Source organism: Ursus americanus, chromosome 5 (genome assembly GCF_024610735.1).
Source record: "Ursus americanus isolate L20-20 chromosome 5, mUrsAme1.1.p, whole genome shotgun sequence".
NCBI classification, from domain to species: Eukaryota; Metazoa; Chordata; class Mammalia; order Carnivora; family Ursidae; genus Ursus; species Ursus americanus.
Window position 1 is genome coordinate 41,447,868 of NC_142131.1, and position 24,417 is coordinate 41,472,284.

Sequence of the window (24,417 nt, forward strand, 5' to 3'; positions counted from 1 at the left end):
ACCATTGGTCGGACGGCATCTTGCTTTACCAATGGGAGACTCCACTGTTACAGCCCGGCTTCCGAGCTCTGTCATGGCGGCGTTCAGTTTTCTGGCCGGTGTGAAGGAACGAGATGTTAGGGTTTTTTTTAGCGAGACAAGCGGGTTTGGACGATCCTCTTCGCCTCCGGAGAGCGGAGTCCACACGGAGGTAAAGAAAACCTTACTGTTTTTCTCAAGCCATTTAAAATCTGGACCAGTGTGTTAGCCTTGCCTCCCACTTCCCGCCTCATCGTTTATTTCCACCAAATTCGACTTTAATTTCTTCTGCTCTGTGGCTTACGAAAATAAGATGCCTTCTGCATGCCTGTAGGCTGGTGGGTGCGCACGCGGATTCTGGGGAAGATCCTGTCCTTTTACCTTACGCCTTCTCCCTCACATTACATTTCCTCCCCACTCCCCCAAGGAGTTCTTACTACTCTCCAAGGATTCCTTCATCATTCAGTCGACATATTTACTGAGCTCCCCCTGTTTGCCAGGCATTGTAAGGGTAGAGCGTAGGCCAGGAATTGACCAAAGTTTAGCATGTCTAGAGCAGACAAGGGGGCAATTGACAAGAGATAAACCTGGAGATGTAGCCCGGGGCTAGGTGAGGAAGAGTCTTGTGTGCTGGATGAAGAGATATGAAGATGAGAATAAGGTGATAACTATTGGATTTTGTCATCTGCTTGGAGAGTGGATTGAAGTTGAGAGGAAGAGTGAAAGTCAAGTTAAAGGTAACTGTTCCCCTTGTCCAGAAGAGAGCAGATGGAAGCCTGGGAAATGGTGGTTGGGTCGAAAAGAGTGAAGATATTTTAAAAAATATTTAAGAAATAGATTCAACAAGCTGTGTAAATTGGTTGAATATAGTGAATGATTAAAAGAGAGGAGTCAACAATGATTCCCAGATACCTGCTTTGTATCAAGCAGAGTGAATGTAACTGGCCCATACTGACATTTTCCATATTACTTACTTTTTTGTTTTTAATATTTTATCTACCCATTTGAGAGAGAGAGAGAGAGCAGGAGCAGGGGGCAGGGACAGGTGGAGAGGGACAAGCAGACTCCCTGGTGAGCGGGAAGCCCTACCATGGGCTGGATCCCAGGACCCTGAGATAATGACCTGAGCCGAAGTCAGAGGCTTAACTGACTGAGCCACCCAGGCGCCTCTTCCCATATTGCTTTCAAAGAACCTGTGAAGATTTTCACTGGGAGAGAGGAGGACAAAGTTGAATGTACATATTTGATGCTCAGAAGAAATTGAGATATCTTTAACGTGAGATGGTACTTGAAGTGAGGTGGAGATGAGATCATCCAGGCATTAGAGTAAGAAAAGCAGTTCAATGACCAAAAATCTGAGAAACATCAACATTTAAAGTTAGGCAGAAGAGACTACAAATGAACTGTTGGAGTAAAACCAGGGCAAGGAAGTGTCTCAAACTGAAAGAAGACTGTTTAAGGAGGAAGCCCTCATATGTGTCATTTGCTGACCCTAGCCCCCTTCTTTGCTCTCAGTGATTCTCCCTCCCATTCCCCCTCTCTGCTTATCTGTTCAATTTATTACTACTGAAATTGTATTGTGTACATATTTTCTTATTAGTATATTGTCTTTTAACCCCTGTGAGAAAAAGAGACATGAGAAAAGAGGCCTAGAAGAGTTTCTATTAAGTGAATGGCACGCATTCAAGAAATGTGAGGAATAAAGGAAGAATTAAAAGTGTGCATCATATTTAACCAACAGGGTGATCACTGATGGCCTTGGGAAAAGCATTTTCAGGAGTATCATGGGAATAAAAGTAAGATTTCAGTGAGTTGGCGAATGACAGAGAGGAAAAGAAGTAGAAACTGCCAACACTGATGGCTTTTTAAAGAAACTTAAGGGAAAAGCAGAATACAGTTGCTTATTGAAAAATTGATGGATATAATTTTTTCTAATATCCCAAAAGAAGAACTTACCTGCTGCATTAGTTATCAGTGGATAGGTAACAGAGTGCCCCAAGCATAAGTTATCAATGAATGGATCACAAAGTACCCCCCCCAAACTTAGCAGCTTAAAACAACAAAAGATTTATTATCTCACAAATTCTAGGCGTCAGGAATCTGTGTGTGTCTTAGCTGGGTCTTCTCGTTCAGAGTCTCTCAGAAGGCTGCAATGAAGATACTGGCTGGAACTGTAGTCATTTCAAGACTTGACTCTGGAAGGATCCACTTCCAAGCTCACTCAAGACAGGGTTTAGTTCTTCCCTGACTTTGATCCAGAGGTCTCCCTCAGTTCCAGTTATTTCTCACATAGGCCTCTCAAATCACAACGTGACAACTGGCTTCCATCAAAGCAAGAAACTAAGATACCAAGAGAGGACAAGCAAGATGGAAGCCAGACTCCTCATAATTTGATCTCAGAAATGGTATCTCATCAGTTTTGCTGTATTCTGTTCATGAGAAGTGAGACGTTGGGTCTAGCTCACACTCAGAGACTCAAGGAAAGGAAATTACCTGCAGGTGTGAATACTAGGAGGCGGAGACAATGGAACTCATCTCCTAGACTCCCTACCACAACTAAAAACAGACAAAAATAATAAATTATTGTAATGCATGGTAATAATCTTTTGCGTGTTTTTGGAAAGCAATTTATGTGATATTTTGTGTTCTAAAATGTATCAGATTTGCATTAAGTATTATGCTTTTAGAATGGGCAAATATGTTTCAGATACTGCATGTAATTCTAACTAAATAAGTAAACATTAATTTTTTTAACCACATTTTGATCAGTTTTATACATGATTGGGGTTGCATCTACTGTTGTCCCCCTGTCCCCACCCCCAGTCAGTGCAGAGTTGACAGTAATTCTTTTTTTTTTTTTTTAAGATTTTATTTATTTATTTGACAGAGATAGAGACAGCCAGCGAGAGAGGGAACACAAGCAGGGGGAGTGGGAGAGGAAGAAGCAGGCTCCTAGCGGAGGAGCCTGATGTGGGGCTCGATCCCAGAACGCCGGGATCACACCCTGAGCCGAAGGCAGACGCTTAACCGCTGTGCCACCCAGGCGCCCCTTAATTCCTATTCAGCTCAGTGATCCACTCTAATAAAAGCATACAGACGTATCCAGCAGTTTTTATTTCAGTGGTTGCAAAAACTCAAAATGTATGTTTATCAAAATTAGTCTGTCTCCTCTGATAATTTGGCTTGTTTCTACCAAGTAGTTCTGCAATTCTTCCATTAGGATTAGTAAATTAAACATTGGAAAGTGAATGAACTTGACTGTTAGGCCTTTAATTTTAGTGAAAATAGCTGTACTTTTTTTGAAAAGAAGCAGCATTATTTTTTCTCTTGTAAGTTCAGAAGTCTTATGATGTCAGTAATAATTTAAATCATGTGAGCTAGTGAGGGTCTAAAATGCTGGGTTTCTCCAGAGTCTTTTAATTCCAAATAGTCCTTGGTCTGAGGAAGCAACTAACTACTGCTCTTTGTTAAAATTCCATGACCTAAACCTCTTCATTAGAAGAAGTAAAGGTTTGAAATAGTGAATGTCTCCTAATAAGATCACCAGATTAATCCATCTGTGAATGGACTTCATTTCCTGTGTAAAACATGCTGATTCCAGGGTGCCTGGGTGGCTCAGTCTTTGAGTGTCTGCCTTCGGCTCAGGTCGTGATCCCAGCATTCTGGGATTGAGCCCCACATCGGGCTCCCTGCTCAGCGGGAAGCCTGCTTCTCCCTCTCCCACTCCCCCTGCTTGTGTTCCCTCTCTCGCTGCCTCTCTCTCTGTCAAATAAATAAATAAAATCTTTAAAAAAAAAAAAAAGGCACACATGCTGGTTCCCCTAGTATACTTAATACTTGTCCCTAAAAACCTATAGTCTGCTCTTCCTCTTGGTCCCATATTGAACTTGAGTTAGAAGAGGCAAATCTGGTCTCAAAATGGCGGGCCATGATCCAAAGAAAACAGCAGTTGACAAAACTGTTTACTGGTGGTTTGAGCTTTGAAACTACAGATGATAGTTTAAAAGAACATTTTGAAAAATAGGGTACACTTACAGATTGTGTGGTGATAAGAGACCCCCAAACAAAATGTTCCAGGGGTTTTCGTTTTGTGACTTACTCTTGTGTTGAAGAGGTAGATGCAGCAATGTGTGCCCGACCACACAAGGTTGATGGGCGTGTAGTGGAACCAAAGAGAGCTATTTCTAGAGAGGATTCTATAAAGCCTGGTGCCCATCTAACAGTGAAGAATATTTTTGTTGGCAATATTAAAAAAGATACAGAAGAATATAATTTGAGAGACTACTTTGAAAAGTATGGCAAGATTAAAACCGCAGAAGTTATGGAAGACAGGCAGAGTGGAAAAAAGAGGATTTGCTTTTGTAATTTTTGATGATCATGATACAGTTGATGAAATTGTTGTTCAGAAATATCACACTATTAATGGGCATAATTGTGAAGTGAAAAAGGCCCTTTCTAAGCAAGAAATGCAGTCTCCTGGATCACAAAGAGGTGGAGGTAGATCTGGCAACTTCATGGGTCGTGGAGGAGACTTTGGAGGTGGTGGTAACTTTGGCCATGGTGGAAACTTTGGTGGAAGAGAAGGCTATGGTGGTGGAGGTGGTGGCAGCAGAGGTACTTATGGAGGAGGTGATGGTGGATATAATGGATTTGGAGGTGATGGTGGCAACTATGGTGATGATCCTGGTTATATTAGTAGAGGAGGCTATGGTGGTGGTAGACCAGGATATGGAAACCAAGGAGGTGGATATGGTGGTGGTGATGGAGGATATGATGGTTACAACGAAGGAGGAAATTTTGGAGGTAACTATGGTGGTGGTGGGAACTATAACAATTTTGGAAATTATGGTGGACAACAGCAATCAAATTATGGACCCATGAAGGGGGGCAGTTTTGGTGGAAGAATCTCAGGCATTCCCTATGGTGGTGATTATGGATCTGGTGGGGGAAGTGGTGGATATGGTAGCAGAAATTTCTAAAAAAAAAAATTCAGAAGAAAAGGGCTACAGTTCTTAGCAGGAGAGAGAACGAGGAGTTGTCAGGAAAGCTGCAGTTTACTTTGAGATAGTTGTCCTAAATGCGTTAGAGGAACTGTAAAAATCTGCCCAGAAGGAACGATGATCCATAGCCAGAAAAGTTACTGCAGCTTACACAGAAAACCCTTCTTGTTCAGTACTGTCATAGCAACAGTTTGCAAAAAATGCAGCTATTGATTAATGCAATGTAGTGTCAATTAGATGTACATTCCTGAGGTCTTTTATCTGTTGTAGCTTTTTCTTTTTCTTTTCATTACATCAGGTATATTGCCCTGTAAATTGTGATAGTGGTACCAGGAATAAAAAAATTAAGGAATTTTTAACTTAAAAAAAACCCTATAGTCTAATAATCCCATGCACATCTCTCCTACCAGTTGCTTTATATGCTTACCAAAAATCAATATTTGTCCCTAATCCTGATAATGCCAGTTTTAGTATTCTGATTATGCCATTTTAATAAGAGCTAATGAAATACGACATCAAAAAGAATTGTTATTCTTACAAACACTAAATGGACCACTTTTGAAATAATCCAAACAAATCACTTAAAATAAAATGCTGTTCAATGAGGTATGATTGAGAAAATCATATTATGAAAGAATGGAAGAAAATATAAAAAGAACAGTTTTTTTTCAACTTTGCCATAAAGGAATCACATAGAGCGATTTGGAAAAAATACTTTGGAGAAAGTATTCATGCCAAAGTTCCAACCCCAGAGATTCTGATTTAGTTGGTCCAGGACACTGGGATTTCTTTAAAGCTCCTTAGGTGATTATAATGTAGAGCCAGGATTAACAACTATTGCTTGAGAAGGATTCCTTATTCAATTGCTTTGCATGTCTGAGATTCCATATTAATTTGTTTGGCATATGCCTTAAATGTTTACTCAACTAAAATAACAAGTAAATGAATAAAACATATATATTTTAATTTTAATTTATTTATTGAAAGAGTATGCACACACTTGCAAGCAAGGGAGGGGCAGAAGGAGAGGGAGAGAATCTTAAGCAGGGTCTATGCCCAGTGCAGAGCTTGACGCAGATCATGACCCGAGTCAAAACGAAGAGTGAGTCACCCCAGCTCCCCAAATAAAACATATTTTTGAAAGTCATAGAATACATATAGTTATGGTATGGTTTGTAAAAACAAAAAAGATGATGTGGCACTCTGTTCAGCAAATTTAACTCTACTTCAAACAACTGGCATATGAATATTCAGACAGTCCTTTCTTTTCATAGTATTATAAGTCTATAAAACTAATTGTGCCAGCCAAAATCTATGGAAAGTAGTTTTAATAATCAGTAGAGAAAATTACCATTGTTCTGTGATATTTAAAATTTCTTTGTCAAACAATAAACTTTGTTATGACTGTCAGTCATAAATATACAAGAAATGAAAAAATAGTAAAGCTAATATTAGTACACTGTAATGTAAGACATTTGAAACAATGAGAACTACAGTTACATCTTTGTTTAAATAAAACCCAACTGAAATCACTGGTCTTCTCATTGTATAACTTCTAATGCAAGCTGAGTATCTCTTCTATATCTTGGCTAATTATTATTCTTCTAAGTCCGAATCAGATTCCAACGTTTTGTCCTTTGCACGTCAGTGTTGTGAAATATCTTTGAGACTTTTTTAATGTGAAGTTTTTGCCAGTGTCATTTCCTCTCAGACATCTTCAGCCTTCTCATTACAACCACTTCTCCTCATGTATTTGGATAAGTTCACTCACCTGCATTGATTTCCTCAGTCTGTCTCTAGAGATTCTCAAATGGCCACAGTGTCAACATTTCCACAGTCAGCTATTTCTTCTATAACTCCATTTACATTCCATTTGAGTTTTATTTCCGGCATTATCGCTTAGCATATTTTTGGTGTACTTCCATTTTGTTGGTCAGTTCCCTCTTTTAATTATCAATTTTTCTAAAATTTCATATGGGTTTATCTCAGAAGCACAGAACTTTGCAGGCTCTGTGTAAACTGAATAACAAATGCACAGTAACCAGTCATTTACAGACTTTGAAAGAAGTCATGTAAATTGGTCACGAATTATGATGTGCATGTTATTTTTGTAGTGATTTGTGGACCAAAAAGCTAGTAGCCAACTTTGTGCTTTATGCTATTAGTCATAGTTAATATACCATGGTAACTGAATTTTGAACCATATTATTGGGGGATCTGGTATTTAACTAAATCATGATAACTTGCATTCTATGCTTAGTTTGCAAACTTCAAAGTGAGGACTGCTTATATATTTAAGTTAAAGTGTTTAAGGTAGTGTTTCTTTTTAAAGATTCCCCTCATTAAATGACGTCTTTGCTTAACTAAACAACTACACAGTCCTATTTTATTTAAAGATGTCTGCTCTAATTCGCCCCAGGTTCTTCCTTGTCAGTGATTAAGGGCAAAAGCATGAACACTGATATTGCAAAGTTTACAGTTCTTACCCCACTTTTTTTTTTTTTACAACTTCCTTGAGGTGTAAGTGACATACAATAAACTGCACATTAAACAGTTGGATGGGTTTTGACATACATACATGCTTTTGAAACCATCACCATCAAAATAACAAATATCCATAAGCCAAAAATTTCATCCTAACTCTTTGTAATGCTTCTTTTCTTTCTTTCCCTGCTTCATGCTGTTTTACTCCAGGAAACCATTCCTCTGTTTTCTGTCAGCATAGATTACTTGCATATTCCAGAACTTTATATAAATCATGCTTTGTCTGGCTCTTTTCATTCAGCATAATTATTTTGAAATTTCTCCTTTTGATTCTTTTTTACTGCTGAGGAATATTCTATTCTATGGATCTATCACAGTTTATCCATTCACTTGTTGATGGACATTTAAATGTTTCCAATTTTAGGCAATTACATATAAAGCTGCTGTGAATGTTCATGTGCGAGTTTTTGTGTGGATATATGCTTTTATTTCTCTTGGCTGAATGCCTAACAGTGTAATGACTAGAGCCTGTGTTTCACTTTTTAGAAACTTGTAGTTTTCTAGAAGCTTTAAATTCCCACCAATGGTGGATGAGAGTAGTTGCTCCACATTTTTGTTTCCCCTTTCCTGCTTTTTGGGGGATTATTTGAACATTATTTAATATTCCATTTTAATTTCTCTCTTGTGACATCTCGTTATGATTGTTTTTGGTGGTTGCTCTAGGAATTATAAAATACCCACTTAACTTTTCATTCTCTGGTTAGAAGCAATATTTTACTGCTTCATTTGGCATATAGAAACTTCATCACTCTTTATCCTCCAGCCATTTATGTTATCTCACGTATTACATTTACATACATTGTAAACCCCATCAGATAATGTTAATACATTTTGTTTTCATCTATCAAGCATACTTGAATTGTCAATTATATTTGCCTAGATATTTATCATTTCTTTGGCTCTGTCTTTAATCCTGATATCCCAAGTTTTCTTCTTAATCATTTCCCTTCTGTCTGAAGGACTTTATCTCTTTTAGAGCATGAACCAAAATTTCTCACATGCACATGCATGTACTTAACATGTACCAAAATTTCAGACTCCCAGAAGGAAAGCAGGTATTCATCACAAAGCATCTTCTTGGCTCCACACAGCCTAGGCACAGTGAACTGTTCTTATCCAGGAATGATGGGAACCCTCCTGAAATCACAGAAGCAGACAAAGGCCTATCTTGCAAGTAGGGCTTTCTAAGGATAGCAGTCTTTGGCCTGCTATGTTAACTCTTTTTTTGCACACCTTGCCTCCTTCCACACACACCCTGCCCTTGTTTACCTAGCATATTACCCTCCTACTTTCCTTCATTTAACCCCTCTACATTCCCTAAAAATTCAGTCCTAAAGTCTTTAGGTTGGATAGAGGTAGGCTTCCATATACAACCTGGGATTAGATTGGCTTAGAGTGATATTGCAGACCCTGAGCAGGTTGAGGAGGTAGTCTAATTGTGGGGACTGACAAGCCCAGGTGATGGGGTGTTAAGGGAGGCAGAAATCAAAGCCCAAGTCTGGTGAGCAATTTTCTTGTTGGGGATGGGGATGGTATTGGTGATGGGAGATTGGTTACATACAGTGGTATTGATCAAATAAGCATTAATGATAATGGGAGCTACATTTCTCACTGTTCAGAGAAAGGAACTCAAGAAGGGTTGATTATGTTTGTCCGTGTTTCTATGATTTTTTTACCGGTTATAAGCAGCACAGATTACTCTTATTATTTGAAAAATCATCAAATGGGGTGCCTGGGTGGCTCAGTCAGTCAAGCATCTGACTCTTGATTTTGGTTCAGGTCAGGATCTCGGGGTTGAGAGATCCAGCCCTGTGTTGAGGCTTAAGATTCTCTCTTTCTCCCTCTGCACACCCCCCCCCCCCGCTCATGCATGCTCTCTCTCTGTCTCAAAAAAATGAAGTAAAATAAAATAAAAATTAAAAATAAAAAAATATTTTAAGAAATGGGAATTTCACTGGAAAATGTGAAAAATTATTTTCTGGTGAAATAGTGAAGCTCAGAGATGGCAGAACAGCATAATGGTCTGGAGAGAAAGTGTCAGAGTTCAGATCCAAGTTGAGCCAATTATTAGATGTATGACCTTGGGCAAATTACTTATGTCTTAGTTTTATAATCAGAAAGAGCAGTTACTAATATAACCTACCACCTAGGAAATCCATCACGTCAGATTGCCACTTATTAAATTTATTATTACCACTAATCACAGTGTCAGCAAATGGTAGGCTCTTAATATTAGCTGTTACTGTTGTTGATCAAGGTCAGAAAAGCAGTAAGTATTAGACTGGAGTTTTGAATCTAAGGCTAAACTGTTCCAGAAGACAAAGGCCTATGTGTATCTTTAAATCAAACATTTGATACGTTAAAATGATTACCAAAATGTTTATAATTGTTAATGCTGCTACTGTGAAGATATAAAAGTATCAGTTTGTATCTTTTCTAGCACTGTGCATTGTTATTTTTTAAAAATAAAACTGGCAAATAGGCTAAAAATTTTCATATAGATAGCATCATGTTGGTCAGTAATGAATTTAGAAATCATTCTAGTTAAATTAATATAAATGCTCTTTAACATCCAACAGACTAAGCAGATTCTAATAGTTAACATTCACTGGGCACTTACTGTCATTGTAATGAGCACTTTTCATGTATTAACTCATTTAATCTTAATATCCATTCCAGAATAATGATGGTTTACAGTTATGCAATGTCAGAAATTTCATTCATCTTAATTTGTAAGAGTACTTGTTAGTCATCTTTTTATAGATATTTAATTGGCTTTTCAAAAATGTGCTTAACTGTTGAATTGAACATACTCATTAATTTTCTACCTAAGGTGTTTAAGAACACTCCCGGAAATTTTTTTAAAAAATACTGTAATTTAAGCTTTCGTCCACTAGGTGTCCTCAGTTAAGTTTAAGATATCAGAATTTATGGGGCCTGGGTGGCGCAGTCGTTAAGCGTCGGCCTTTGGCTCAGGGCGTGATCCCAGCATTGTGGGATCGATACCCACATCAGGCTTCTCTGCTAGGAGCCTGCTTTTTCCTCTCCCACTCCCCCTGCTTGTGTTCCCTCTCTAGCTGGCTGTCTCTGTCAAATAAATAAATAAAATCTTAAAAAAAAAAAAAGATATCAGAATTTAACTTTTTGTTCATGAAAATTTATTTCAGTCTCTAAATATCTTAATAAAAACGTAATGAAGTTTAAGATAATGCTTCAGAGAAATTCTTTACATGTAATTGTTAGTACTGTTGGTATTTTTCAAATGTGTGGTAGATTTAAGCATTACTTGCAATTTTTGTTCTACCTGTAATTTTGGTGAAATAAGGATGTTTTTAATGCTTAAATTACTTTATTTTTTTTTTGTTTTGTGTTTTTAAGATTTTATTTATTTATGTGACAGAGAGACAGCCAGCGAGAGAGGGAACATAGCAGGGGAGAGGGAGAGGAAGAAGCAGGCTCCCAGCCGAGGAGCCCGATGTGGGACTCGATCCCGGAACGCCGGGATCACGCCCTGAGCCGAAGGCAGACACTTAACGACTGCGCTACCCAGGCGCCCCTGTTGTTGTTTAGTTTTATCTTACTTTTAACCCTTTTCCATTTTTAATTTTTTTCAAGGGTTTTGGGACTGGAGTTAAACAAAGACAGAGATGTTGAAAGGATCCATGGCAGCGGAGTTAACACCCTTGACATTGAACCTGTTGAAGCAAGATAGTAAGTTTATTACACTTAAGCAGTCTTTTTTTTTTTTTTTTTCAGAATGAGATGCAGTAAAATCTTGCTTTCAAATTACTTATGTAAAGGTTCATAAAAAGTAGTAAAATTTCTAAATTGTAGCATTTTAAATCTGACATTACTAATTTAGATACATACAGAACATCACACCCTTACAATGTTGCCAGGTAAACATTTCCAAACTACTTTATATAAACATATTTATTGTAACAGACATTGAACTTCTTTGGATACAGAGGGCTTTTAAGTGCTGGGCTGTGTGCTTTAGGTCCTATTTTAAAACAGAGTTGCTACTCTGAAGAGTCTAATGGGAAAACAAATAGAATATAAAAAGTAGAAAGTATATGTTGGAGAATTAAGCTTGAAGAAATCCAACCTTTATTTGAACTCCTCCCGGGCTTTATCACGTAGCTGCTAAGTGACCTTGAGCAATTGACCTAACCTTTTTAATTCTCAGTTGCCTTAGCTATACAATGCTAACAATAACAGCTACCTAACAAGTTTGTTGTAATTTAATTGAGATTATATGTGTAACATGATTAGCATAGGACCTGGCATATCATAGATCGTTGCCCCCCACTCCTGTTAATCAAAAGCATTGTCATCTATACTTTCACTCCTTTCAGTCCATTCTCCATACAACAGCTGGAGTGTTTTGAAAAATGCAAATATGAACATGCCATCCACCCGCTTAAAACATATTGATCCCATATTACTCTTATAAGAAAGTTCAAAAGGCTTCATGTGGTCTGTAATTAGACCAAGTATAAGAGTAACTAAAGTTTGTTGTATCATGTGTGTTTAGCATTGCCCCATAGTTTTTATATTACAATGAAGTGGTATGATTATTTACATTAAAATAAACCAGACAGGTTTGATGGAATTCTGTTTTTAATTTTCAGCCACTGTCATAGTTCCACCTAGTAGTCTATGGGAAACATGTACAGTGAACACATTCTAACTTAAGCACATGATTAAATCTAAAAGATGATCAGCGATAATTCTTTTCTTTGTTCTAAACTTTTCCAGATGCAACGTAGCACCTCCCATTCAAGTTCAGCTTTGGGCCATTTACTTTTAAAATAATGACATGAATAAAAAGGTATAGCTGATTTCTTTTGGTCATGGGTGCTGGTGGAAAAGATATTCAGTACTGCTTCTCCAGCCAGCCATTTGGAATAGAGATCGTTTGTCTAACCTGTGAAGTACATGAAGCCAGTAGGCTACCAGTTGTCAGAGTCAATGAGAAATATGAGAAATTACAGATTATATGTGCATAAAATATGTGTGAGAAATACAGGCTGAGGAGTCTTTTTGCAGAGCGTATTGAGAAAAGTCAAGATTCTCACTACAGTGGTTTTCCCCTTTGCATGGTGAAATCTGTTAACTATTTCATTTGTTTGTCAAGACTTGTATTTTGCATTAAGTCCTTTGGGCAGCAAAGAGAGTAATAATAAACAAAATGTATATTTAATGGAAAATTTAAATATCGATGTTTTTCTTAAGAAAATTAGTGCACATATAATTTGCCAAAATACTTCTTAATATTTACCAACCACCATGAGAGTTGTAGTGGTATCACTGAAACCAGAACAGAAACCAGAATATACACATCTGGTAAAGAAGCATTTATTTCCAAAGTTAGGAGTTATTTTAAGAAGTCTCCCTGAAAATAATGTTTTAACAAGTGCAATTGCATAAAGTTCATTTGCATATCATTCTGTGAAGCTTGATTTTTTTTTGCTATCTTCTAGATTCTTCTAAGTTACTGTTCATCATTAATACCAGGTTTTCTTGTCCATATAAAACATGAAGCTATATCTCTTACTGTGATTACTCTATGAGTGGAATAATAACCTCACAGTTAAATAATATCATTGTCCACAGATCCTTCAAATACAGAATCATTTAATTCCAATAGTGGCTCAATTGTTTCAACCAATTAATAGAATCCAAGGAAAGCTTTTGGAAATCATTCTAGCAAAGATGAAACATTTGACATTTTTATAAATACAATTTAAATTGAGTTAAAATGGTCACCTTTGAATACAATTTTTTGTTTTTGCATTGAGAATACATGTAGTGCCATGGTAAAATAAATAAATAAATAAAATATTTCACAAAATTCAAATAGGAAGCAAAAATATTTTCAGAACTGGCTTTGGTATACATGTAACTCATAGTTGTGTCCAAACAAGCTGCAAAATTCTGTCAATGGATATAAAAATTGTAGTTGTTAAAATTTATAAATATTTTCCTATATAAACACTTAGTTAACTACAAAAGTTTTGTGCTAAGCACTTTAGCATGGCATTACTTGCTGTCTTTTTTTACTAGCCATCATCAGTCAGATTTTTAGAACTGTTTCAGCAAAGAACTTTGAAGATCTACTTTTAAATAAAACTTATTATTCTACAAATTGGTATTGAATTTTTCTTAGAACAAGTCTATAAATGAGTGCTTCTATGACATGCTGCCTGTTCATGAACTCTTTGTAACTGGTTAACAACAAGATAAGGAGCTTGTACCAGAATGTAAGTTTAGTACATCACTAAGCACCCAAGTTATTTTTCATACTTTTCTCAGTGAAGAAAGAATTGTGTTCATGTGTGACACAAGCTCCTTATCTTGCACTTTAAATAACAAAGAAACTAAAGAGGGCAATATAAAAAAATAAATGTATAATACTTAGAACAAGTATGAGTGATCAAATATCCCCACAAACCACAAAATGTGGATGAGTGGGAACAAATCACTGACAATTAAAAGATCTGTGTAGTATCAGCATCTGTATCAGAAGAGACATTGAAAACCAGTGGAGCATCTAGTAGACCTGATAACTCCAAAATAAACAACGTTACTTGAAAGTTCAGCAAGCTAATTTGACTATAGTGGATGACACTGGGAGAGGATGACATACTCCCAATTATTAAGGGGTTCACAGTAAGACTGGAAGGGGCTGGAGCAGTCTGGGCCCTATGATCTCTCCAGCTAATCAACTTAAGATCTCCTAAAGGGCAAAACCCTAGAATGAAGAGAAACTGCTTGAATAGAATCCAAATTGAGCAGTATAGAGACAACTGAAACAAAGGGAAAAGATGGCCCAGATAAAAATTGAGGAGGTAAACAGAACCAAGAAATCTCTGAAAGTGAGGTGCTATGTACTGAATATCTTATTAAAAAAAAAGAAAAGAAAAGGAAGATATTCTAGAGATACAAAATTTAAATATTATTCTAAACCAAGACTCCTTTCTAAAAGTTTGAGAAAAGTAATTTCATATAAATATGAGCAAAATAATAAGATTAAAATCAAAGTCCATTCAAAATTAATATAAAAAAGAGACTAAGTAATGACCCTTTAGACAATGTAGTTTCAGAAAGATATGCCTATGAAATAGTTGAGAACTCTAACCTAATATTTTAAAACTAGTTAAAAGTCATTTTAAAAAGATACAAGATCAGAAAAAAATAACATAAGTTAGAATTAAGAAAACTCAGAAATGAGATGAACAAACTCAAGAAAACATTAGAAATAAAAGGCAGGTGTTTCAGAAATGAAGACTAAAGCATAAGAAACACAAGCAAATGAATACAAGAGGTAATACCTTAGAAATAGAAGGTAGGAAAGGAGGATATTTTTAAAAATCAAGGAGAAATTGAGAAAGATAAAAAATTCAAGAGATGAGAACATATGTGGAAGATAGGCAAAGAAGATCCAGCATACATTTAATAGGACTTCCCAGAGAAGAAACCCAAAGGAGGAGAACAGAGTCAATATTAAAGATATAATCCAAGAAAATTTTCCTAAAAAAAATAAGATCTAAAACTACATATAAGGGAAAGAAAATCCTGTTTTAACTAAACTGCTTTGGGGCTTTATTTCCAAAGAAATGAAGTTTCTTATCTCAGATATTCAGGGAAATAAAATGTGAGTCAAGGGTTGTATATCCAGCCAGACTGATTTTCAAGTACAAAAGAACTGACAAATTGTCAGTAACATACAAGAATACAGGGACTGTTGCTCTTCTTAGCCCTTTCTTTGGAATTTACCAAAGAGTAAAATCAGAGAATCATAATGAGTAGAGAGACAGCAACATGAGGTTTGATTATGAGCAATAAGATTAACAAATAGCAATTCTTCATTTAGATATATAAATTCATAGATCTGTCTGTCTTTCTTGATAGATTGTGGACTCTGGAAAGACAGAAACTATGCCTGTCTTGTTCACAGTTACATTAGTAGAGTGCCTAACATATTTCAGGTGCCCAAAGTTGAATAAAGTGAGTAAATGTGTTTTTAATACTAAATCTAACATTTATTAATCCTTTCTTTTTTGCGAGGCAGTATAAAACTCACTTGCATATATAATTTTTATCTTTACATCATCTTTATGACTTAGATGAAAATGTACCCTTCTTCACAAATGTTTGAAGGCTTAGGTGAAGGAACTTGCCCAGAGTCAGATAGCTAGCATTAGTAACAGCTGGTCTGTCTGATTCCATTTTCATTTATCACAGTTTTAATTAGGACATTAAGAATGACTTCATAATATTTTACTTTCTAAATAAAGATAGATCTTTTGCCGTCTTGTTTCTACTGTCCTTTTTGGAATTACAAAGGTAAACTTTAAATGGTCACAGATTGAATCTTTCTATATTAATTCCACAAATATTAGATTGAGGAATTTTACTTTATTAAAAACCTATATTAATGAAGATTTACTCTGTATTTGTGGGCATAATACATTTGGGTGTTTGTGGATCAGTAAATTTTCAGAAATATATAATAAATAAATGAAGTACATAAAATGATAAATTAATGTGAACTTTTTTATTATTAGCATGTTATCAGGTGGTTCAGATGGTGTGATTGTACTTTATGATCTTGAGAACTCCAGCAGACAACCTTATTACACATGTAAAGCAGTGTGTTCCGTTGGCAGGTGTGTATTAAAAATGTAATTCATGAATTTAAACATTTTAGTACTTTTTGCATCAAATGGAAAACATAAAAATAGTAGTCATATGATCGTCTCAAGCTAATTGTTCAAATGTCACATTTCACATGGATATCCTTTGACGTTTTCTTGAAAATAAAAACCTTTGATTACGTCCTTTTTGTTGTGCATTTACCTAGCACACCGTGGTAACTAATCAAAGTTTTTAGTACCACTTAGCATAAGATTTATTTATTTATAAGTCTTTCAACTAATTCTAAACACAAATTATATTTTCCAACTGATATTAATAGAACAAAAAGATGAATGGCTAGAAGCAGTAAATATACGGGCAGTCCCTCACCAAACATACACACCTACACACAACTATCTTTTCTTTCTCCTTACTCAAAGCTGCCTAACTTAACATACCTCTCTTTGTCTTAAGTCTCCTGACTATTCTTTACTGGCTTTCCAGTCTCGTGAGAATTATTTTTAAGTGTCTAGAAATACGTTTTATGACTGTTGTAATTTGTTCATAATGGCTACTTAATTTTTCTTTGTCACCTGTATCTGATCCAATATTGAGCACAGCTTTGAGTTAACAGGGAGAAAGGGTGTTGGGAAAATGCTTTCAAGAGGAAAAACTTCATGAACATTAATGTCCACAATCATTCTGTATTAAAGCTGTTCCCAAAGCACTAGAATGGGTACATAATCCATGGAGTATTTGGGAGGAGATTTGCAGTTGTTTCTTGGCTCTGATGTTTCACTTTGGAAATAAAGATTTGGGACGCTGTTTCTCTGAATCTCAGATGATTTTGTTTTAGAGATAATTATACCTGTCCTGTCATTCTTGTAAGGTTTCTGTGAGTCTTAGATGAAATATTGTCTTTTAAAAAGCATGTTAAAAACTTAAGCTACTCTGTAAAGCAATTTAATTATAAGGACACTTGGTACAAAACAAGATAACACCTCTAATAGTCTGAAACTTGGTTTCTAAGAGGCTTACACCATTTTATACTCTCACTCCACTTGTACCAACAAAAACCCTAAATGCTAAAATGTAAGATAGTCATATTAATTCATTTAATTCATTTTCTCTTCTTTTATCTTAGCTAACATTTTAACATTGTTTAATTTGTTACATAACAAAATAGTATTTTCATATATACCACATGCTATCTAATGTTATTCCCGAGGAACTGTGATCTACTTTTCTGGTAGTTAAAGTCAAGTAAATGCTTAGTGTGTCAGTCTTTTATTTTACCATAACATTCTTCTTGGATTCACTCTTTGTCTTTAAAAGCATAACTCTGAATGTAATTGGGTGTACAGTGAGCATGTTTGCAAAATGAGTTAAAGTAGCATTTTTTATGTCGGAAGACTTTATAATCTAACTTTACAAAATAATTTCACTAAAAATTTTTATTAAGTTAATGTGGCTTAGAGTGTTTGCTAATATTTATTTTTACTTTACTTAATGCATATGTTCTCAAGCACCAAAAAGATTCCCTTTCTGTACCAAATTTCTCATTAAATATGAATGAGAATAACAGGTCATACCTGGTAAGACAATAATATAACATTTTGTTCTATTCTTAAATTTAAATTTAAAATATAAATGAGCTTTTCTTTTTAATCACTACATTAAAGATTTGTTTTACTGTAACTGGAAAATCTTGGTATCCATGAAGGTTCTTAGGAGCACATAGGAATCAGTTCTCCTTATTTTAAGCAGAAATTTATTGGTAAGATATTTAGTATCTCGTATAACTGTTGGGAAGGTAAGAGAATCAAATGTGGGAAATGAGCAGAAGGTGAGAGAAACTAAGGCAAAGACAACAGTTGGGGTTCATACCACAGGAACAATTTAGTTTGGGTTCTACTTGTCACCAGCACAGACTCTCAACTCCATGACTATGAATAATTGTTAAATATCCCTGAGTTTTGCATCACTAGCTGGAGTTTTAGAGTCCCAGACAGGTTTGGGGAAGCTTAGACCATACGTCCATGCCCTTACTGCCAAGGGAAAGGGAAAGAGAATGTCTGGAGTCCCTGGCTTTCTGTAACAAGAGGCAATAAAGGGAGATGTCCCCCAAATAGGAGGAGTTTGGATCCACTTAAAAAAAAATTCCAAGTATCCACTCCACAACCAAAAATCAAGTATCCACTACACAACCAAATTGTAATCATCCCTTTCCCAAGAGGTGATAGATCCTCAGTCTACTTAATTACCACATCCAGCTCCAGTTCAAGATAATGTCCATTTTCCACTAGTTTTACATGATCATTTATCAAATTATGCAACCTGTGGACTCAGTTTGTTGTTAATCTATATAAAATAATGGAGGCAAGAGAGAGGAAAGAATAGGGAAATCAGTATATATATATATATATATATATATATATATATATATATATATATATATCATATATGACATAGAAAGGAATTATGGGTAGACACTATAGTCCTTTTCTGCAGCTCTCTCAATGCCAGAACTAACACTTTAAGGCTTTCCTTCATGTTCTCATTCATTCAGGTGCTTAAGGTCCTTCATCCTGTATTGATCTAAACCTTCACCTTAAGGAATCAGAATTCATGATGGTCCTGTCTGTGTAGGATTGCAGTGGTCTTCTGTTAACTTCTGGTTGTTTATTTTGTTATGGAAAATTTCCAGCATAATCAAGAGAGTATAGTGAACTATGTACCCATCATGCAGCTTCAGCAACCATCAGTCATAACCAATCTTGTTTCATCTCTAACCCCACCCACAGAGGATTATTTTGAAGCAAATCCCAGAAGCATATTATTTCATTCATTATTGTTTATATCTCTAAAAATAGCAATTTTATTATCTCACACAGTAATTCCTGATATTAAATATCCACTTGGTGTTCAGATTTCCGTCATCTTCTCATAAGGGTTACTTAACAGCCAGTTTGTGTGAATTAAAATTTAGTAAAGTGACATATATACCATATGTATCACCAGTTCAGGGCATATACTGCTTCCTTTAGGACAGCGTATCACCCTCACAAGGTGGTGTATTATAGCTGATATCATTACTGAGTCTTCAACAGATCATGCTGCTGTAGGTGATGGGTTACATAAGAGTGGTGCCTTGGACATCTACTGATTAATTGCACTTTTTTGTCATTGAGTAAGTTCCTTGATCAGAAGCAATATTGCGTGGGATACCATGGAACTATGTGAGGCATTCAACAATTCTAAGAATGATAATACTGATAAAATGGTATTTGGGAAAAGCATATCCAAAACCAGAATGGGTATCTTCCAGTATGGAAAAATCACTGCCCCTCTCCATGGAGAGGTTTAGTGTAGCTGTCTAATTGCTCCAAGCTCAAATACAGAAATAGGAAGTCTTCCATTTAATGAGCCTTAGTAGGAAGCATGCCTCCACATTACACTACAGAAGCCTGAAACTAGAGGTACCTGGAAATTCTCCTCTGGACAGGGGGGATGCAGGCCTGTGATCTAGGTTTGGCCGTTTATATTGTCCTACTTGAGACTGCTACGTGTTAATATAGTATCGGTTTTGAAACTCACGTAAGCCAAGTATTTCTAAATTTTGAATGCTGTTTTGTAGAAACCATCCTGATGTTCACAAGTACAGTGTGGAGACTGTACAGTGGTATCCTCATGACACTGGCATGTTCACATCAAGCTCATTTGATAAAACTCTGAAAGTGTGGGATACAAATACATTACAAGTAAGTATATTAAAACCTTTCCAGATAGCTCTAGAAGATGAAGGAGAATTGAACCCTAAACCATTTTAGTGTGATTATTGCTAAGATGTTTTGTATGTGGTGGTTGAGGAGAGTTTGAGTCCCCGTTGCTGACTACCCTGTGACATTAGGCAAGTGTCTGCACCTCTGTGTGTTCCAGTTTCCTCACCTGTGAATGGGGGTAGTGACTGTATCTTATAGAATGGTTGTAAATATGTTGATATATGTAAAGTACCTAGAACAGTGGTTAGCGTATAGTGAATGCTCAAAAGACATTCGTTATTATCATCTTTATTATTTGAAAATTATTGTCTAGTGATCTAAGGAAGAAAATTGGATTTACCTTCTATTGACTTAAAACCTTAGAGGAAAAGAAAATTACTAATATTGCTTAGTAAAGGTAGACACTAAATAATAAAGGTAGATAATAAAAGTGGCACCAGGGTGGCTCAGTCAGTTAAGCAGCTACTTTTGGCTCAGGTCGTGATCCCGGGGTCCTGGGATCGAGCCCTACTTCAGGCTTCCTGCTCAGCAGGGAGCCTGCTTCTCCCTCTACCTCTGCCTGCTGCTCCACCTGCTTATGCTCTCTCTCTGTCAAATAAATAAATAAAATCTTTAGAAAACAGAAAATAAAAAATATTTTTTATGATATTTGGTTAAATTTATATTTCTAGTGCTAATCTTTTCCCTGAGCTCTAGTCGCATATGTCTCTACCTGTCTCCTGAACCTCTCTTACTTGAATATAGGGTAATCTCCTCATATATAACATGTTCCAAACTGAACATGATCACTTCTCACTTCCATTCTTTAAACTCTTCCATATTTTCTTTTCCTTCTCTCACCAACACTGTACATCTAGACTACTACTAAAAACTCGTGATATTCCTGCATTACTTTGCTTCCCATATTTTCCATGGTAAGTTCTACCCCAGATTAAACTTATTATAAAGTGGTTTCATTGTGTCTCTACCCAAAATCTGTACGGACTTCCATTCTCTAAATTCAGTCTGGTGTTCTAAATTCCCCCAACCTCAACCCCTATTCCCTCAACCTTAGCTTCTGCAACTCTTTTCCACCTAAATTATTTGCGGTCTCTAAATTGATCTCCTTTTGTCTTCTGATCACATCTTGATTGTATTATAGTCCCTTCTTCAAGTTCCTTTCCCTATGCAACTTTTTTCATCTCTTAATTGTCCAAATTTTGTACCTTTAACCAACTTCTCCATATTTTGTTTCCCCCTGCCCCCACCAGTCCCTCATAACCACCACTTTATTCTGTTTCTATGAGTTTGACTTTTGTAGATTTCACATATAAATGATATATAATAGTTATCATTCTCTGACTTATTTCACTTAGCATAAATGGCAAAATATCCTCCTTTCTTGTGGCTGCATAATAGTCCATTGTACAAAAATACCATATCTTCTTTGTCTCTGCATACACTCATGGACACTTAGGTTGTTTTCATGACTTGGTTATAATAAATATAAAATAAATAAATATAATAAATAATGGTGCAGTGAATATGGGGGTGAAGATATCTCTTCAAGATAGTGACTGCGTTTCCCTTGGATATATATTCAGAAGTGGAATTGCTGGATCATAAGATAGTTCTGTTTTTAATTTTTTGAGAAACCTCTGTACTAGTTTCCACAGTGGCTGTACCAATTCACATTCCCACCAACAGTGCACAAGGATTCTCTTTTCTCCATATCCTCACCAACACTTATTATCTCTTGTCTTTTTGGTATTAGCCATTCTAACAAGTGTGAGGTGATAGCTCACTGTGGTTCTGATTTACATTTCCCTGACGATTAGTGAGAGTACTTTTTCACGTACCTGTTGGCCATTTGTATGTCTTCTTTGGAAAAATGCCTTTTCACTTTCTCTGCCCATTTTTAAATTGGATTGTTCATGGTTTCTTGGCTCTTGAGTTGTATGAGTTGTTTATATATTTTGGATATTAACCCCATATCAGACACATGATTTGCAAATTTTTCTCCCATTCAGCAGGTTGTCTTTTTATCTTATTGACGGTTTCCTTTGCTGTGCAGAAGCTTTTTAGTTTGATGTATGGTTCCACTTGTTTATGTTTCCTTTGTTGCCTTTGTTTTTGGTGTCAAGTCCAAAAAACCATCACCCAGAGACCGGTAACAGGGAGCTTACTGCTTTTGTTTTCTTCTAGGAGTTTTATGGTTTCAGGTCTTACATTCAAGTCTTTAATCTAGTTTTTAGGACTTATTTGGAGCCTAACTCACGACCCTGAGATCAAGAGTTCAGCATTTAACCAACTTAGCCACCTAGGCACTCCTCAAGTCTTTAATCTATTTTGTAATTTATTTTTGTTTATGGCATAAGAAAGTGGTCCAGTTTCATTCTTTTACCTGTTGCTGTCTGATTTTTCTAGTAACCATTTCATGAAGAGACTATCCTTTCCCCATTTGATATTCTGGGCTCTCTATTCCGTTCTGTTATCAGTGTGTTTGTTTTTATGCCAATACCCTATTTTGATTACTGTAATTTTGTAAAATAGCTTGAAATCAGGAAATATGATACCTATAGCTTTTTTTCTTCTCCCTTAAGATTGCTTTAGCTATTTGGGAGTTTGTGATTCCATATGAATTTTAAGAATTTTTTTTTTCTGTTTCTGTAAAAATGCCACTGGAATTTTGATAGCACTTGCACTGAATCTGCAGATTGCTTTCAGTAGTACGGACATTTTAACAGTGTTAACACTTGCAATCTGCGAGCATAGAATATCCTTTCATTTATTGTGTTTTCAATTTCTTTCATCAATATCTGATAGTTTACAGTGTACATATCTTTTACCTACTTGGTTAAATCTAGGTATACTATTCTTTTTGGTGCAGCTGTAAGTGGGATTATTTTGGTGTATAGAAACACAACAGATTTTTATATATTTGATTTTATATCCTTCAGCTTTATTGAATTTATTAGTTCAAAGAGGTTTTTGGTGAGTTTGGGGTTTTCTATACATATTATCATGTCATCTGCAAATAGAGACAATTCAAATTCTTCCTTTCCAATTTTTATGCTTTTTTTCCTTGTTTCATTTCCCTGGCTAGAACGACGTCTTCTTCTTCTTCTTCTTCTTCTTCTTCTTCTGCTTCTGCTTCTGCTTCTGCTTCTGCTTCTTCTAAGTTTTATTTATTTATTTGAGAGAGAGAGAGCATGAGCAGGAGGGGCAGAGGGAGAGGAAGGGAGAGAATCTTCAAGCAGACTCCACGCTGAGCGTGGACACTGACATGGGCTCAGTTTCATGACCCTGAGATCATGACCTGAACTGAAACCTAGAGTTGGAAGCTTAACCGACTGTGCCACCCAGGTGCCCCCTGGCTAGGACTTCTGATGTCAAGTTGAGTAGAAGTGAGGTTTGGGCATCCTTGTCTTGTTCCTGATCTTATAAATTATATTAAAAAAAATAGAAAATTAAAAGACTGAAAGCCCTATAGAGAACTAGACAGCCGAACATGTTTTTTAAAGATTTTATTTATTTGTTTGGGAGAGAGACAGAAAAAGAGAGCAGGGGACAAGCAGAGGGAGAAGGACAAGCAGACTCCACGCTGAGCACAGAGCCCAACACGGGACTCCATCCCAGGACCCTGATATCAGGACCTGAGCAGAAATCAAGAGTTAGGTGCTCAACCAACTGAACCACCCAGGTGCCCATAGGCAAAACACTTGCTTAGACACTTCATAAAAGAGGATATCTAAGTACCCAATAAATAAATACATTCAATTTTATTAATTGAGCACCTGGATATTTTAATTAAATCTACATTGGTTACCTCTCTATATCCTCCAGAATGGCTAAAATTAGAGGGTCTGATAACAATAACAAGTGTAACTGTTGCTGATGAGATTACAGTTGGTATACATATTTGGTATCAACTGAGGCCAAATATGTGGGTTTCTTGTTACCCAGAAGAAACATTTTTGAGTATATAAATGCATACATATGTGCACCAAGCGACATTTACAAGAATGTTCATAGCAGCACTATTCATGATAACCAAAAACTGGAAAAATTCCAAATGTCTATTAACAGTCAAATGAAATCTGACACATTTTACATTGGAATACTATCCAGCAATGCCAAGGGAACACTCACTTCTATATCAATAAAATGTATGAATTTTTTTTTTTTTAAGATTTTATTTATTTATTCGACAGAGATAGAGACAGCCAGCGAGAGAAGGAACACAAGCAGGGGGAGTGGGAGAGAAAGAAGCAGGCTCATAGCAGAAGAGCCTGACGTGGGGCTCGATCCCATATCGCCGGGATCACGCCCTGAGCCGAAGGCAGACGCTTAACCGCTGTGCCACCCAGGCGCCCCTAAAATGTATGAATTTTACATAATATTGAGAAAATAACCAGACACACAAGAGTACTTAATATATAATTCCTATT

General features: G+C 36.2%; 1 protein-coding gene and 1 pseudogene across 5 annotated transcripts in view; both read left to right on the plus strand.

Annotated features, from left to right (window-relative positions):
- Positions 1–56: 56 nt before the first annotated feature.
- The window catches only part of ERCC8 (ERCC excision repair 8, CSA ubiquitin ligase complex subunit), a 50,270-nt gene continuing 25,909 nt past the window's right edge, over positions 57–24,417 (plus strand). For 4 of the 5 annotated variants that reach the window (XM_045794299.2, XM_045794301.2, XM_045794302.2 and 1 more), the window contains exons 1-4: positions 57–190; positions 11,178–11,273; positions 16,136–16,237; positions 19,843–19,966. In XM_045794299.2, coding sequence (XP_045650255.2) covers positions 114–190; positions 11,178–11,273; positions 16,136–16,237; positions 19,843–19,966 — 399 coding nt within the window. In that variant the 5' untranslated portion in view covers positions 57–113. The remainder of the gene's footprint in view (positions 191–11,177; positions 11,274–16,135; positions 16,238–19,842; positions 19,967–24,417) is intronic. The other variant, XM_045794303.2, reaches the window with a different exon arrangement.
- Positions 3,725–7,298, plus strand: LOC123790169 (heterogeneous nuclear ribonucleoprotein A3 pseudogene; annotated as a pseudogene).